The following is a 17,708-nucleotide window of genomic DNA, read 5'->3' as shown; positions in this document are numbered from 1 at the left end:
AATTCTGGACTAACTGGAATGCAAATCCTTTTGTAAATCTTAATCACAAAACGAAGACACACAGCAGTGAACAGATCAAATCAAAGGAGTGTGTGTGTAAAATATCTGTAATATGCATTTCACAGACAAATAAGAAAGGCTGTCTATAAAGGGCAAGTCTATCTGGACTGTTTACATCTAACTTCTTACCAGACCTGAAATATTTCTACTGATCAAATGAAATATATCATAGATAGTTTACATTTGGGCAAATATTAGCACTTGAATCATAACACATATATACTGACCAAGATATTGATAATATTCATAATAACCAATAAAGAATACTCAACCAGAAAAAGAGCATATATGGACTTACTCAGATTCATTCTTCTCTGAAAGTCACAGAGGAGGATCACACAGCTACATTAAGCCCTAAAACACCAGGATGTGGAGAATATATATAGTTCACTATAACTCTAGCTTTCCAACCATCAGGCTCTTTTAGACAAGTCTTAAATAACTAAAAACTATTTTAAAACAAACATCCTTTTTCATAAATGTTAAGAATACAAATGAACTCTATAAAGAGATAAGTATTCATATGTGAAATCCCAACATACGGAACAATAAGAGAAACTTCACCCAAGACTCCCAAAATCAAAACAACATAGAAAGAGATTAATTTACTAATCTTGTAATTATTTAAAAAAAATTTTTTTAAGACACTCAGAGGTGCCTAGCTATCTAGTTACTCCTGAAGGTGGGAAATCACCAAGCTAATATTTAGAGTAGAGACATTTTATACTTTACTGCTCTCTAGTACTCAAACTCTCCTGGGTTGGAGTAGGAGATGTCTCTGAAAAATAGCTCTCCTCAGCAAGAGGCTAAGAGAGAAACTGTGCAAATGCTCCATGAGAACATCTTGACTTCTTAAGGGTAAAAATGAGCTGTCTGGAAAGATAAATTGTGGTACAACTATATAATGGAATACATACAGCAATGAAAATGAACAAATCACAATCTCAATATGAATGTACTTCACAAACACAATGTTGAGGAAGAAGTGAAGCAAAGCAAAAAATATGGAGACGGATTTTGTTCATATAAAGTTCAAAAACTGTCTTGAGGGATATACACATAGGTAGTAAAACTATATTTTTTTTTTTTTTTTTTTTTTGGCTGTACGCGGGCCTCTCACTGTTGTGGCCTCTCCCGTTGTGGAGCACAGGCTCCGGACGCGCAGGCTCAGCGGCCGTGGCTCACAGGCCTAGCCGCTCCGCGGCATGTGGGATCTTCCCAGACCGGGGCACGAACCCGTGTCCCCTGCATAAGCAGGCGGACTCTCAACCACTGCGCCACCAGGGAAGCCCCGTAAAACTATATTTTTTATGAAAGGAAATAATTATCCAAAAGTTAGGGTTACCTGAGGGAGGGGGAGAGCAGGCAGGAATGGAAGGGAGAAAGAAAGGTAGGGGGCGGTGCTCTGGTGTCCTGCCAATTTTTGATTTCTTGGTTCGGATGATTGTAACAAGTGTTTGCTTTATAATTATTCATTAAACTACATGTATTTTAATACATATTTCTGTAAATGCTATATTTCACTACAAAATAAATAAATGACTAATTTTTTTTGATGGATTCTAAACTTTGAGCTATGCAAGCAGATGAACCATTGGGTGTAATTCTTGTTTAATATATAAAAAACATTCTTGGGCTTCCCTGGTGGCGCAGTGGTTGAGAGTCCGCCTGTCAATGCAGGGGACGCAGGTTCGTGCCCCGGTCTGGAAGGATCCCGCATGCCGCGGAGTGGCTTGGCCTGTGAGCCACGGCCGCTGAGCCTGCGCGTCCAGAGCCTGTGCTCCGCGACGGGAGAGGCCACAGCAGTGAGAGGCCTGCGTACTGCAAAAAACAAAAACATTCTGCCACTGGCTTTGCTCTCACCTGCCCTTCTCTCTTCATTGAAAACACAAGTAAGAATCAGTGCTTACCATATAGTAGTGTCCACCTGACATCACGTCCAAAGAGGGTGTCCCATCATACACACAAAGGTACCAGCCCAGGGCTTCCCTGGTGGTGCAGTGGTTAAGAATCCACCTGCCAATGCAGGGGACACTGTGAGCCCTGGTCCGGGAAGATCCCACATGCCGTGGAGCAACTGAGCCCATGCGCCACAACTACTGAGCCTGCGCTCTAGAGCCCGTGAGCCACAACTACTGAGCCCTCGTGCCACAACTACTGAAGCCCGCGCACCTAGAGCCTGCGCTCTGCAACAAGAGAAGCCACCACAATGAGAAGCCCGTGCACTGCAACAAAGAGTAGTCCCCACTTGCCGCAACCAGAGAAAGCCTGCGCGCAGCAACAAAGACCCAATGCAACCAAAATAGCTAAATAAATTAAAAAAAAAAAAAAAGGTACCAGCCCAAAAGTGAGGTACTTAGGGCAAAAACTGGACATCCATCCAAGTGCCTACCAGTGCCCACCCATGCTATGGAAAAAATGATCCTCATTAGGCAGAGTAAAATCTCCTCAATCATGGAAACTCCAAAACATTTTCTCATCAGTCTCAGAACTCAGCCAACTACAGAGTGTCACAGGCACCTCCTATCCAGTTTTCTTGCCACTAGTCTTCCTACTTGTTTCAGGAACTACTGTCTGACCATAATAGCCATTTTTGTGGAAGAGCCAGGACTTTCACAGTTTCTTAGATTTTACTTATAGCATGGGCTGGAGGGCTATTTCACAACCCTGGGATTGTAACATTCTGCATCAGAAGTGGCATTATGTAGGCCAGAATGTCCTGGTTTCCTTATTCTTATTTTTATTGTGTCATTGCTGAGCTAACTAGGGTGGTGGAAGGGGTGGTAACCACATCAGAGAAAGAGGGAAAGGAAAGTGGTCAACCAGTATTTGCGTGTGCCTAAAATATAATGGGGATTTTAAACTGAAGGCAGATGAGCCTGAAGCGGTAATTCAATGAGAGAGGACATAGGAGAATAGTGGTCAAAATGTGTTCAAATATACCACTGAAAGCTTATCTCAAGGATTCCAAATACTTGAGATTCAAAAGGCAAGACATCAAAAATTCAGCTCTAGCTCATCTGAATGCTGAATCTAAGTTTTTGCAACTGCAAAAGAAGTCCACAAGTAATTATTTTCTTTTTACCTCTAAAAAAGTGAGCAAAAATATAGGATGTATTTTTCACTCTTTAGAAGATACATATCTCTTCAATCTATCAATAAGGTTCTAACTCAACTTTACCTAAGGTTGAATTTTCTTAAAAAAAACTATACTTTCTTTTTGTAGCAATGCTGTATATTTCAAAAAGAAAATTATTTTTACAAAGACAGATGAGACTCATGAAGTCCTAATTCCAAATCCCAATTATACTCATGTCATTTTTACAAAGTACGATTTTGCATTTTCTAACATATACTGTATTACGTATTATATACTCAGCCATCTTCTTTAAGATTATTCATTCTCAGTATTTTTTTTAAAATAGAGAATTCCCTCAATGACATAAATAACATGGTTACTCTATCATACTAAAGCATTTTATTTTTTCTCTTCAATCGGATTACCATCATTGGTCTGCTCGTCGCCATTAAGAGAAATGGTGACATTCCCTCCCAGAACCTGATCAACCATCTCTATAAAGGCAAGATAAAAATCTATATAACACTATCACATTATGAGTCTGTTATGAAAACACTTCCTAGTCAAACCCAGGAAAGTGATTACAGCCTGAAGAACCCAACATAGGGGTATTAAAATGTAAAATATGGAATTTTAAGAAGAAAAAGACAGACTATCTTCCCAAGGTTAAGATGGTACTTGTCTTTACCCTTCTAGTATGTAATATAACTCCCTATCAAGAAGACATGAGGGGGCTTCCCTGGTGGCGCAGTGGTTGAGAGCCTGCCTGCCGATGCAGGGGACACGGTTTCGTGCCCCGGTCCGGGAAGATCCCACATGCCGCGGAGCAGCTAGGCCCGTGAGCCATGGCCGCTGGGCCTGCGTGTCCAGAGCCTGTGCTCCGCAACGGGAGAGGCCACAGCAGCGAGAGGCCCGCGTACCGCAAAAAAAAAAAAAAAAAAAAAAAAGAAGACATGAGGGCAGAGACTTCCCTGGTGGTCCAGTGGCTAAGACTCCATGCTTCCATTGCAGGAGGCGCGGGTTCGATCCCTCGTCGGGGAACTAAGACCCCGCATGATGCGCCACATGGCCCAAAAGAAAGAGGACATGACAGCAGCATTACAGTACCCCCACCTCTGCTCCATAAGAAGAAAAGGGCCAGCAAGTGAGACACCAGGCTGGTTGACAATGTAGACACAGCATACTACAGTTATCAAAAGCTAAACAAATTCTAGGTTAAGTAGGACTGGGGAAAAAAATCTGGAGAGGGCAAACATAAACAGTAAGAATGCAAGTGGAGGGCTTCCCTGGTGGCGCAGCGGTTGAGAGTCCACCTGCCAATGCAAGGGACACGGGTTCGTGCCCCGGTCCGGGAGGATCCCACATGCCACGGAGTGGCTGGGCCCGTGAGCCATGGCCGCTGGGCCTGCGCGTCTGGAGCCTGTGCTCTGCAACGGGAGAGGCCACAGCGGTGAGAGGCCTGCGTACCGCAAAAAAAAAAAAAAAAAAAAAAAAAAAAAAAAAAAAAAAGAATGGAAGTGGATAAAAGCGAGTCTAGAAAATACTAATGAAGATGGGCTCTCCGATCAGACTAGCACCTATGTTATGTCATGCAAAAGAATGATCCATAGCGTCATTTATACAGACTGTTGGTAGGGGGTGGGTAGGCACACACAGTGGGGCCGAGTTAATAGCTCTGGTCAAAAACTAGAACTTTGGACCCAAACCAAAAAGCTTACTTCATCAGAGATGAAAATGTGCTAAATTAAACAGCCTGGCCTTTGTCTGCAGAGTTATGTATAAATTATGCCTCCTCAATTTAATTGTAAGGTATCTGAGGGTAGAAACTAATAATGATAATGATAATTAAATAAGATGAAATACGCTGGACTGACAAGAAATACTAGGGCCCAGAAGAAGAGACTGTATGAAAGGCAGAGTAATAACTGGAAGGCCTTGGGAAAAACTATTTAGAGCTCTGAATCTTCATCAAGCTTCCCAAGTAATAGGAAACCATATTTGTAATTACTTCAACTGATGATAGTTTATATGCCCAAATCCTCACACTGTGCTATGAAACTAGTAGAATAATTAGACAGAACAAGGGAAAAGCACTTAATTTAACACTGAGGAATCAGAAAATGCTTCTCACAAGAAGTAGCCCTAAACTAAGATCTTAAGGATTAACAGAGCTGGTAAGAGCAGAAGGAGGAAGTTCCCGGCGGAGAGAATTACTTTTGCAAAGACCTAGTAGACAAAGAAAACACAGCAAGTTCTAAAAACAAACTACTTCTGCATGTCTGGAGCATACAGTGTAAGAGAAGGAAGAGGATATGAGGGACATGAGAGAAAGAAACAGGAGTCATTTCATAAACAGCCTTGAAGGTATGTTAAAAAGCTTGAATGTTACCCTAAAAACAATGATGGGGTTTACACAGAGGAACAATACAACAGATTTAACATTTTAGAAGGTCATTCTAGCTTCAATATGTTAAAAGGATTAGAACAGAGAAAGTTGGAGGTGGAAAAACCAGTTAAGATGCTACTGCAGATGATGGAAACAGCTGGTTTAAAGGTGAGAAAAAAATTCCAGCAGGAAATACCATTTAAAAGAGAAAACAGTGAAGAAGTAATATTCAGAGATAGTAAGAAGTTTCCAGAATTGATGAGTCACTAATCCTCAAACTCAGAAAACTCAACTTAACCCAGATAGGATTAAGGAAAAAAGCAAAAAGACTAAATCCCCACCTAAATATATACCAGAGAAACTACAAAGCATGAAAGATGACAAAACAATATTAAAAGTAGCCACAGAGAAAAGACAAAGGAACAAAAATTAGGCTGATAACTTCTAAACAGCAACAATGGAAGCCAGAAGTCAATGGAATGCTATCTTTAAAAGAGCTGAGAAATTCCTAAACATATAAAGCAAAATGAAACATATCATCTCAACTATGCATACAGTAATAATGAGCATTTACAGCACCCAGATAGTAGTTTCTAAATACCACTGCCCACTAAACTGAAAGACTAAGGAGAAATTCATAAATATCATCAGAGGGAGATCTGACACAACTCTCTCATAACTAACTGAATAAGGAGGAAAAATAATCAGTAAGAAACAGAAAATCTGAACACTGCAACTAACAATGTATGTGTGCATGCATGCACATGTGGGTCTGTGCACATGTGTATACATTTCAGGCTGAAGTAACAAAATTATAAAGGTATGGCAGTCAAAAAGTATAGGATTGCTTCAGGGAAGAGAAGAGTGTGTGTAGTGGGTGATACCATTAAAAATACAGGTTAGGGCAGTATTGGAGAGAACACTAAATGCAGAGGCAGGGATCATGCAATAATTGAATGTTGAGGTAATAAGGAAACTATGATGGTAGGATAAATGGAAAACAAGAAACAATATAAACTAGATTTACATTACTAAAATGGAAAGGTAAATTGTCAAATGATGAAAAACATTATATACAGCATAATCCCTCTTTACTCAAAAAGTGTATATATGTGTGTATGAACTTATTTATAAAATAAAGTTTTATAAAGTGTAATAATACACATCAAACCATAAAAGTGACATTTTGAGGGTATGCAGAAAGAGGAGAAAGTCATTATTTTTGTTTAATCATGTTTTAGTTTTTGACCGTTTTTCTTTTTTATAGTATACTTACATCATTTTTATAATATAAATAGTGTATAAGATGAAAGATTAAAAACATAAAATAACTTCCTAGGGTAGAGGCTATAGTTTAACTCTGCTAGTTTTTTGTAGCTGTTAATTAGCATTTCAAATACCAACAAGCTAGCTAATCTACTTCTATTACCTGACAGATATCAGGATACTCTTACCAGTATTTAAGAGACTCCGTGAAACGAAACTTTTGGAAAATGAATTTCCTAATATTCATCAGAAATGGATAGTATGCTAAAATCATCTGTGGCAATTTTACCTTGATGATTTTTTTAAATTATAAAAGTTAACACAGGGAGATGCAAGAGGGAAGAGATATGGGGATTTATGTATATGTATAGCTGATTCACTTTGTTATACAGCAGAAACACACCATTGTAAAGCAATTATACTCCAAAAAAGATGGTAAAAAAAAAAAGGTTAACACATACTTGTTACAATTTATCCAACACAGAGGTTATAAGAAAAAAAATTGTATCCCCATGTCCCATCTAATTTCTTTAGGGTAACCAGTGTTAATTTAATATATATACCTACAAATCATTTTCAATGTTCATATACAGATCTTGGTTTTTGTTTGTTTCCATAAAAAGAATTATTTACACGTTACTTTGCATCTTGCTACTTATTCATCAGGACAATTTTTAGATATATTTACCAACAAGTGCAAAAACACACTTTTTTTGGTAATCTACATGAAATATTTTCGTTCAGTTTTTTTAAGATACTTTTGTTTGGAAAACTCAATCTAGAAGAGTTGGGCTGACAAAATAGGATATAATAACAACCTGGTTACTACAGGATAAGTTTCCTTCTTTTTTTTTTTGTTTGCTTATCTGTTTTGTTTTACAATACATTTTCTGAGCTACAAAGCCACTATCAAGTTTGTTTAAATTCTCATTGGTAGTCAAACAAAAATAACCCTAAGTAACCTAAGATACAACATGCTTGCCCCAGCCATGCCAAGTCAGTGTCCCTGAGAAATCCCCTGAAGGCTACGTGGGGTGTCTCACCAATTCAGCAGAGGGCTGAGTCAGATTCTGAACCACTGCCTCAAATAGTATTCAAAGAAATTAGATAAAGTGACCTATGAAGTCACTGTATCCACCCCCATCTCAGGAAATCTTGGTCCCAAAAAATAATAACCAGTTTTTTTGTCCTGTCCAACTTTTACTATATACAGGATAGATCATTCACCAAAGCCCAAGAAGACTATTTCATCTGAGGTTTTAATGTATAAAGAAATGGTAATAATAAACTCCAATTTTCCAAAGATTTACTAAATTATTACTCTTACCTATCATCTTTTTCCCTAGCTTAAAAAAAAAAAATTTGTTTTCCTCACTGGAGCACTACCCTTCGGATAGTTAATTAGTTATAGCTTACTACTCAGTCCTTGTCTAGAATTACAATGTGTGAAAGAGTCATATAACTAGATCCTTTGACTACTATTATCATTACCTACTCTCATGCCCATCCACCACAACATATGGTGTTTAAATATACACTGTGCTTTTATTTTATTATATTTTTTAAGAATAGACATGTTCACTTAAAGGCAATGGAAGAAATACATTCAGGTTAACAGTATCCTATCTTCTTCAAAACTCCCTAAGGTTTCAAGAGATTAGTCTTTTTTCTGGTCTTATACACTGCTGTAAAAAGACTGCTTCATAGCTCTAGCACAATTAGAAAAAATGAAAACAATGTGACATGACCTTGGCAGGCATACATTTTCATTTAATATGACACGATAATTACTTTTTTCCTAAAAGTCGACTACGACTATCAGTATTCAGTCAAAACTTACTTACTTCCAATTCTTTAATTTTTTCTTCCGCTATCTTCTGTTTCTCTAACAGCTGATTATGAATTGCCTCCTTGGACTGAAGAATAAACCTACAAAGCACAAAAAAGTTGAAGATTAAGCCACGTGACTACTATGTTCATCAAAATCAACAACTATATGCCACAAATATTAAACTAAGAAAACTAGAAGGATGATCTCCAATTGAGAACAAATAAAATGTATTACTATGTTATGACAAACTCAGGAAACCTCCACAGGTTGAAGCCTTCTTGGCTGAGAAGGAATAAAAGCTTAAAAGTAAATTGTGCCTTCTGGTCTTAAGAAGGGAATTGGGCTTCAAGTATATTCATAGACAAAAGGGAAAAAAAACATAAAGGGATAAAAATCTACTGTAGGCTAGAAGAAAAGTTAACAAACAATAAAAATCCCCCATAACTTTAATTTTTCAGTTTCCTGTATCAACTTTTATCTAGATATCTTTCAAACAATATTTGTAAATTACAGCTCCTCCTCCAACCTTTAAAAAAATTTTTTGTAACAGCAGTAACTCATGACCTTTTAAAGTCACAATCAAGTACTGTGTTAGGATCAATGCATTAGTGTTTATATGAGTTCCTCACACAAAAAGCGCTGTATAAGGCCCAGTATCTTTTATTATTATATCCAGAGTGTATAATACCTCTGAAAAGCTCAAATTGCACAAGTGGAAATTTTCAACTTTTTCCATTTTACATTCAGGCACATTACTTACAGTTGATGAGGGTGGAAATATGGGGAAACTTTAAAAGTTAATACTGAGGGGCTTCCCTGGTGGCGCAGTGGTTGAGAGTCCGCCTGCCAATGCAGGGGGCACAGGTTCATGCCCTGGTCCGGGAAGATCCCACATGCCGCGGAGCGGCTAGGTCCGTGAGCCATGGCCACTGAGCCTGTGCATCCGGAGCCTGTGCTCCGCAACGGGAGAGGCCACAACCAGTGAGAGGCCCGTGTACCACAAAAAAAAAAAAAAGTTAATACTGAATCTGTTTTGTGACTTTAGGCTCATAATTCTTGCTGTGGGCAAAGGAAGAGCAAACTATTTTATAGCCTAAAGCAAGTAAATTGAAATATTTCCCTTCCACTGGAAGAAAGGGAAAATCTCAATTACTCAAATCTCTTTCAGGACTGTCCAACTGGGTTATTAACAGATTCCAAAAAAGAACAACAACGAAAAATACAATTAATTAAGCAGACTGTTTCTTCTCTTTGAACATAACTTAGAGTTTAGCAAAAAACTAAACATCATCTCATTACATGCATGATTTTACTAACAAAGTCTTTCGGCCATGGAAATAATTTTCAGAGTAAAATATACATTTTTAAATAGCACTGATTGCTGGCCAGTGAATAGTATTTTCAAATAATAGGTCATCAGACATTATCTTTATTAGTGTCTGGGAAATTTTCAAAGCTAAGATTAGAGGTCAAGTCATTACTTATGTGGTCTTTAAAAATAAAGTATCTGAACAGATACTAAATCCCTTGAGCAGAAAATAAAGTTACTAGAAAGCAAGAACACTCAACAACAAAAACATGTTTTTCCATGGCCACACACCCCTGAGGTATCTATATTGAACTGTGCCAACTTCAAAGGCCAGAGAGATGTCATCAAAGCTGGCCAATCTACAAGCCTGAGGACATCTCAGCCACAAGAGTTTTAAACAAGGATGAGTATGGAGTAAATTCAAATGTCTATCTCAAAGAATAATTACACAGACAAAATTCAAACCAAAAAAAATTACAGAAAATTTAGTTCTCAATTTTTAAAATGCCAAAGATACATTGTATGAGGATTGGAAAGAGCCCCCAGAAACATTTGGATTTCTGGAAAAAGTCTTTAGAAAACACCTTTTTCTAGTGTTAAAAGACAATGAAAAAAAAAAAAAGACAATGAATTCTCAGACGTTATTTTGAAGATAAAGGATATATCATGATAATGTAATTATGAGTGGTACATGATAAATAAGTATTATGTACACTACTTCTCAAAGTAGAGACTCTCACAGACATCCTGCCTGATAGTTTATGGAAAGCCAAATGATAGACAAAGGATTCCACAGTTCAGAATGCCACAAAGGAAAACTAAAGCATGAAATGAAAAATTATTTTCATATAACAGATATGCACAAAACATGCTTATTAATACTCAGCATCATATAATCTACAATAGTCACTGCTTTGTATTGATAAAAGGCCTCTACATTGGAAATCAATGCCATGTGACCCTGCACTGTAAACTATCAAGGATATGTAGCCTGCTGTTTCATTTCCTCATTTATTTGTAACTATGCCATCTGAAAAACATAATTTATGATGGCTTTTGGTTTTCTTTATTTGAGAAACATCAGAAGCTGTGTTCTGAACTCTCCTGCAGGCTGATACATAACTTCTATTTTCTAATGATTCAGCATATATAAAAAGTGTTGTTCACCTGCAAAAACACAATCTAGGGTCAGTGGCAATGCTGTTTTTGGGTACACTTCCAAAGTATGGTAACCTGAACATAGATTATTCAGAAACAACAATGTGCTTATGATAATGCTTTTTGTTTGGGTGGGAAATTTTTAGAATATGAAAACATATTCTAGTGGCATGTAAAGAATCTGCAAATTAAGTAGCACACAAAAGGCTAGATAAAAATGATCTTATCTTGCTCCTTTGCCTCACTCCGCTGGTGATGAAAACTACTTGCATGTGTGCCCAAAGAACATGCAAAAAAATTTTTTACTTCATAATTTTTTAGCAAAACAAACAAAAACCTAAATCCCTTAGTAAAGAAGCAATTAAAATTTATGCTACATCCATATTGCGAAAGGTTGAGTAAGACTTCTATTATTGGCATTATGCAGAGTAGACATCCAGAGCAATGAAAAAAAAAAAAAACTTTAACATTTTGCTGAGCAACCACAAATTAAAGATTTCACAGCGTGGAGAAAAGGGAACCCTCGTGTACTGTTCATGGGGATGTAAACTGGTGCAGCCACTATGGAAAACAGTACAGAAGTTCCTCAAAAAATTAAAAATAGGGCTTCACTGGTGGCACAGTGGTTGAGAGTCCGCCTGCCGATACAGGGGACGTGGGTTCATGGCCCGGTCCGGGAGGATCCCACATGCTGCGGAGCGGCTGGGCCCGTGGGCCATGGCCACTGAGCCTGCGCATCCGGAGCCTGTGCTCCGCGGTGGGAGAGGCCACAGCAGTGAGAGGTCCGCGTATGGCAAAAAAAAAAAAAAAAAATTAAAAATAGAACTACCATATGATCCAGCAATTCCACTCCTGGGTATTTATCCAAAGAAAATGAAAACACAAATTAGAAAAGATATATTCACCCATATGTTCATTGCACCATTATTTATAATAGCCGGGATATGGAAGCAACCTAAGTACCATCAACAGATAATGGATAAAGAAGATGTAAGATGTATATACATATATAAATACACACACACATATACATATATATGATGAAATATTACTCAACCATTTTTTTAAAAAGAATGAAATCTTCCCGTATGTGACAACATGAATGGAACCAGAGGGTGTTATACTAAGTGAAATTAGTCAAAGAAAGACAAATACTGTATAATTTCACTTATATGTGGAATCTAAAAAATAAATTAGGGACTTCCCTGGTGGCACAGTGGTTAAGAATCCACTTGCCAATGCAGGGGACATGGGTTTGATCCCTGGTCCAGGAAGATCCCACATGCCGTGTAGCAACTAAGCCCATGTGCCACAACTACTGAGTCTGCACTCTAGAGCCCATGCTCCACAACGAGAAGCCACCACAAAGAGAAGCCAACGCACTGCAATGAAGAGTAGCCCCCATTCACCACAACTAGAGAAAGCCTGCCAGCAGCAACAAAGACCCAACGCAGCCAAAAGTATATATTTTTTTTTTTTTTTTTTTTTTTTTTATGCGTTACGCGGGCCTCTCACCGTTGTGGCCTCTCCCGTTGCGGAGGACAGGCTCCGGACGCGCAGGCTCAGCGGCCATGGCTCACGGGCCCAGCCGCTCCGCGGCATGTGGGATCTTCCCAGACCGGGGCACGAACCCGTGTCCCCTGCATCAGCAGGCGGACTCCCAACCACTGCGCCACCAGGGAAGCCCAAAAGTATATTTAAAAATTAAAAACAGGGCTTCCCTGGTGGCACAGTGGTTGAGAGTCCATCTGCCGATGCAGGGGACATGGGTTCGTGCCCCGGTACGGGAAGATTCCACATGCCGCGGAGCGGCTGGGCCCGTGAGCCATGGCCGCTGAGCCTGCGCATCCGGAGCCTGTGCTCCACAACGGGAGAGGGCACGACAGTGAGAGGCCCGCGTACCACAAAAAATAAATAAATAAAAACAAAGACAAATTAATAAACGCAGCAAAAATGAAACAGTTATAGATACAGAGAGCAAACAGGTGATTGCCGGAGTGGAGGGGGGTAAGGAGAAGAAAGAAATAGGTGAGGGAGATTAAGAGGTACAGACTTCCAGTTGCAAAATAAATGAGTCAAGGGTATAAAATGTACAGTGTGGGGGATATATTCAATAACTATGTAATATCTTTGTATGGTGACAAATCGTAACTAGACTTACCTGGTGATCATTTTGAAATACGTTTTGAAATACACTTCTATACATTTTGAAATGTACTAAAATAATGAATCACTATGTTATATAACAGAAAGTAACATAGCATTGTAGGTCAATTACACTTCAAACACAAACACACAAACCAACTCACAGAAAAAGAGATCAGATTTGTGGTTACCATAGGCAGGGGGTGAGGGAAGGGGAACTGGATAAAGGCAGTCAAAAGGTACAAACTTCCACTGAGACAAATAAGTACTAGGGATGTAATATAAAACATGGTAAATAAAATTACCACTGCTGTATGTTACATATGAAGCTATAGAGTAAATCCTAAGACTTCTCATCACAAGGAAAAAAATATTTTTTTCTATTCTTTAACTGTGTATCTATACGAGATGATGCATGTTCACTAAACTTATATGACAAACATTTCATAATGTATGCAAGTCAAATCATTATACTGTGCACCTTAAACCTACACAATGCTGTTTGTCAATTACATCTCAATAAAACTGGAAGAAAAAAAAAAAAAAGATTCTACAGGGGCCAAAATGAAGTGAAATCAGAAATTGTGGAAGGTAAGAAAGCAATAAATTGGTTTTCACCATGAGAGATTCTGCTGAATCCTAGAGACCTTCAGTATCCAAACTGGCACAGACACAGGAGATAAAACCTAGGCACCATCCAAAGTGATGTTATTAAGAGAATCCTCAATTAAAGGGTTCCACCTTCAGTCTAAGAGTGAAAACAACAACAACAACAACTTGTCTCTCAGTACGGTAAAATAAACTTGCCTGTCTATACCTTGGTAGTAAGTAAAATGAAAAAACAAAAATGTCCCCTAAGAATTTGTAACCATAAGGTGACTTCCTCATGGGTTCTGGTCCAAATTCACCCTATAAGGGAATTCCCTGGGGGTTCACTGATTAGGACTCCACACTTTCACTGCCAATGGCATGAGTTCAATCCCTGGTTGGGGAACTAAGATACTGCAAGCCACACAGCACAGCCCAAAAAAAATAAAAATAGTTTTTAAAATAAAAAATTAAAAATTCAACCTAGTTATGGTCTAGAAAATCTCAAGCACAGAATTTCATTTACAGTGTTACTAATTACATACATGGCAAAGGTGAAGTAAACCTGAAGATGGGTTAATAAAAATTAATCAAACTAAAACACAAAGAGAAAAAAAGGTGTAAAAACCAATAAAACAAACCAAACAAAAACAGGATACAGCAGGCAAGACATAAGAGACAGTATTAAGTTGTCTAACACATGTGTAATTAGAGATCCAGAACAAGAAGAAAAAAAAATGGAGAAACATCTGAAGAGACAATGGACAAGAATTTTCTAAAACAAATGAAAAAAAGAAGCCAAATCACAGTTCCAAGACACTCAGAGAAACCCAGACAAAAATAAATACAACAAAACAAAACTAGATGTAACATAACCAAATTATTGAAAACTAAAACTAAAAAGAAAATCTTGAAGGCAGCCAGAAAATGACATACTGCATTAAGAGAAACAAGGATAAGAGTTACATCAAACTTCTTGTCACAAACTATGCAAGGAAGACAATGGAATGACATTTTCAAAATACTGACAGACAAAAGCTATTAACCAGCATTACATACACAGTGAACATATACTTCAAAAATGAAGGAGAAATTCAAACAAACAAAAGCTGAGAGAATGTATTCTAGCAAACATACATAAGAAATTTTAAAGGTAGCTGTTCTAGCAGAAGGAGTATGATAACATATGGAAACTTATAAAGAAGTGAAAAGCACTGGAAATAATAAATTAAGATAAATATAAAAGGCATGTTTTTCTCATTGTTAATCATTTTAAAAGATAGTTGGGACTTCCCTGGTGGCACGGTGGTTAAGAATCTGCCTGCCAATGCAGGGGACACAGGTTCAATCCCCTGTCCAAGAAGATCACACAAGCCACAAAGCAACTAAGCCCGTGTGCCACAACTATAGAGCCTGTATCCTCGAGCCCGCAAGCCACAATTACTGAGCGTGCGTGCCACAACTACTGAGGCCCACACGCCTAGAGCCCCATGCTCCGCAACAAGAGAAGCCACCACAATAAGAAGCCCACGCACCACAACGAAGAGCAGCCCCCACTCACTAAAACTAGAGAAAGCCCATGCGTAGCAACAAAGACCCAACACAACCAAAAATTAATTAATTTTTTTAAAAAAGAAAGAAATACGGTCAAGAAGGTTTAAAAAAAAAAAAAGACACTGGCGGCAGTAGTTCTGGGGAGTACTCATTGGCGTGAGCCCTCCTGGAGGCTACCATTCTCTCACCAAGACCTGGCCCCATCCAACAACCTGGAGGCTCCAATGCTGGGATGCTTCAAGCCAAAAAACCAACATGGTGGAAACACAGCCCCACCCATCAGCAGAAAGGGAGCTTAAAGTCTCCCTAAGCATACAGGTGCCCAATAAACACACCCCATGACATGGCCCTGCCCACCAGAGGGACAAGACCCAGCTCCACCACCCAGTGGGCAGGAACCAGTACCTCTGACCAGAAAGACTGCACAAGCCTCTTAGACAGCCTGATCCACCAGGGAGCAGACAGCAGAAGCAAGAACTACAACCCTGCAGCCTGTGAAACAAACCACAATCACAGATAATTAAACAAAATGAAACAGAAGAATAGGTCCCAGATCGAGGAAAAGATAAAACCCCAGAAGAAAAAGGAAGAATGGGAGATAGGCAATTTAACCGAAAAAGAATTCAGAGTAATGATAGTAAAGATGATCAAGGAACTCAGAAGAAAAAATGGTGGCACATAGAGAAGACACAAGAAATGTTTAACAAAGACCCATAAGAATTAAAAATGAACAAACAGATGAACAATACAATAACTGAAATGAAAAATACACTAGAAGAAATCAATAGCAAAGTAACTGAGGCTGAAGAATGGATAAGTGAGCTGGAAGACAGAACAGTGGAAATCACTGCCATGGAACAGAAAAAAGAAAGAAGAAAAAAAAATGAGGACAGTCTCAGAGACCTCTGGGACAACATTAAATGCACAACATTTGCATTATAGGGGTCCCGGAAGGAGAAGAGAGAGAGAAAGGACCTGAGAAAATATTTGAAAAGGTAACAGCTGAAAACTTCCCTAACATGGGAAAGGAAATGGTCACCCAAGTCCAGGAAGCACAGAGAGTCCCAGGCAGGATAAACCCAAGCAAGAACGTGCAGAGAGACATAGTGATCAAATTGACAAAAATTAAAGACAAAGAAAAATATATTAAAAGCAAAAAGGGAAAAGCAACAAATAACGTACAAGGAAACTCCCATAACATTATCAGTTGATTTCTCAGCAGATACTCTGCAAGCCAGAAGGGAGTGGCACAATATATTTAAAGTGATGAAAGGGAAGAACCAACAACCAAGAATATTCTACCCAGCAAGGCTCTCATTCAGATTTGATGGAGAAATCAAGTTTTCCAGACAAGCAAAAGCTAATACAATTCAGCACCACCAGACCAGCTTTGCAACAAATGCTAAAGGAACTTCTCTAAGCAGAAAAGGCCACTACTAGACACAAGAAAACTGAGAATAAAAAAGCCACCGGTAGAGGCAAACATAAAGCCAGGAAATCATCTACACACAAATATGACATCAAAACCAGCAATCGTGAGGACAGCACAAATGCAGAATATTGGAAATGCATTTGAAATTAAAAGACCAGTAACTAAAAACAATCTTGTTCGTATATAGACTGTTGTATCAAAACCTCATGGTAACCACAAACCAAAAACCTACAATAGATATACACATAAAAAAGAAAAAGCAATCCAAACACAACATGAAAGATAGACATCAAACTACAAAAGAACAGAAGAGGAAGGGAAGAAAAAAGACCTACAGGGCTTCCCTGGTGACACAGTGGTTAAGAATCCGCCTGCCAATGCAGGGGACTCCGGTTCAAGCCCTGGTCCGGGAAGATCCCACATGCCATGGAGCAACTAAGCCCATGCACCACAACTACTGAGCCTGCGCTCTAGAGCCCACAAGCCACAACTACTGAAGCCCGTGTGCTTAGAGCCCGTGCTCTGCAACAAGAGAAGCCACCCAATGAGAAGCCCGCGCACTGCACCGAAGAGTAGCCCCTGCTCGCTGCAACTAGAGAAGAGCCCACGCACAGCAACAAAGACCCAACATGGCCAAAAATAAAAATAAAATTTTTAAAAAAGACCTACAAAAAAATCCAAAACAATTAACAAATGGCAATAGAAACATACATATTGATAATTACCTTAAATGTAAATGGATTAAATATTCCAACCAAAAGACACAGACTGGCTGAATGGATACAAAAACAAGACCTGTACATATGCTATCTACAAGAGACCTGCTTCAGATCTAGGGACACATACAGACTGAAATTGAGAGGACGGAAAAAGGTACTCCATGCAAATGGAAACCAAAAG

General features: G+C 38.7%; 1 protein-coding gene across 1 annotated transcript in view; it reads right to left on the bottom strand.

Annotated features, from left to right (window-relative positions):
• PFDN1 (prefoldin subunit 1) overlaps positions 1–17,708 on the bottom strand; it is a 61,498-nt gene that overhangs the window by 24,580 nt on the left and 19,210 nt on the right. The window contains exon 3 of the mRNA XM_032627574.1: positions 8,636–8,720. Coding sequence (XP_032483465.1) covers positions 8,636–8,720 — 85 coding nt within the window. The remainder of the gene's footprint in view (positions 1–8,635; positions 8,721–17,708) is intronic.

This window comes from Phocoena sinus, chromosome 3 (genome assembly GCF_008692025.1).
Source record: "Phocoena sinus isolate mPhoSin1 chromosome 3, mPhoSin1.pri, whole genome shotgun sequence".
NCBI lineage: Eukaryota > Metazoa > Chordata > Mammalia > Artiodactyla > Phocoenidae > Phocoena > Phocoena sinus.
Note: the sequence above shows the minus strand (reverse complement) of the source record. Positions and strands in the feature narration are given on the sequence as shown.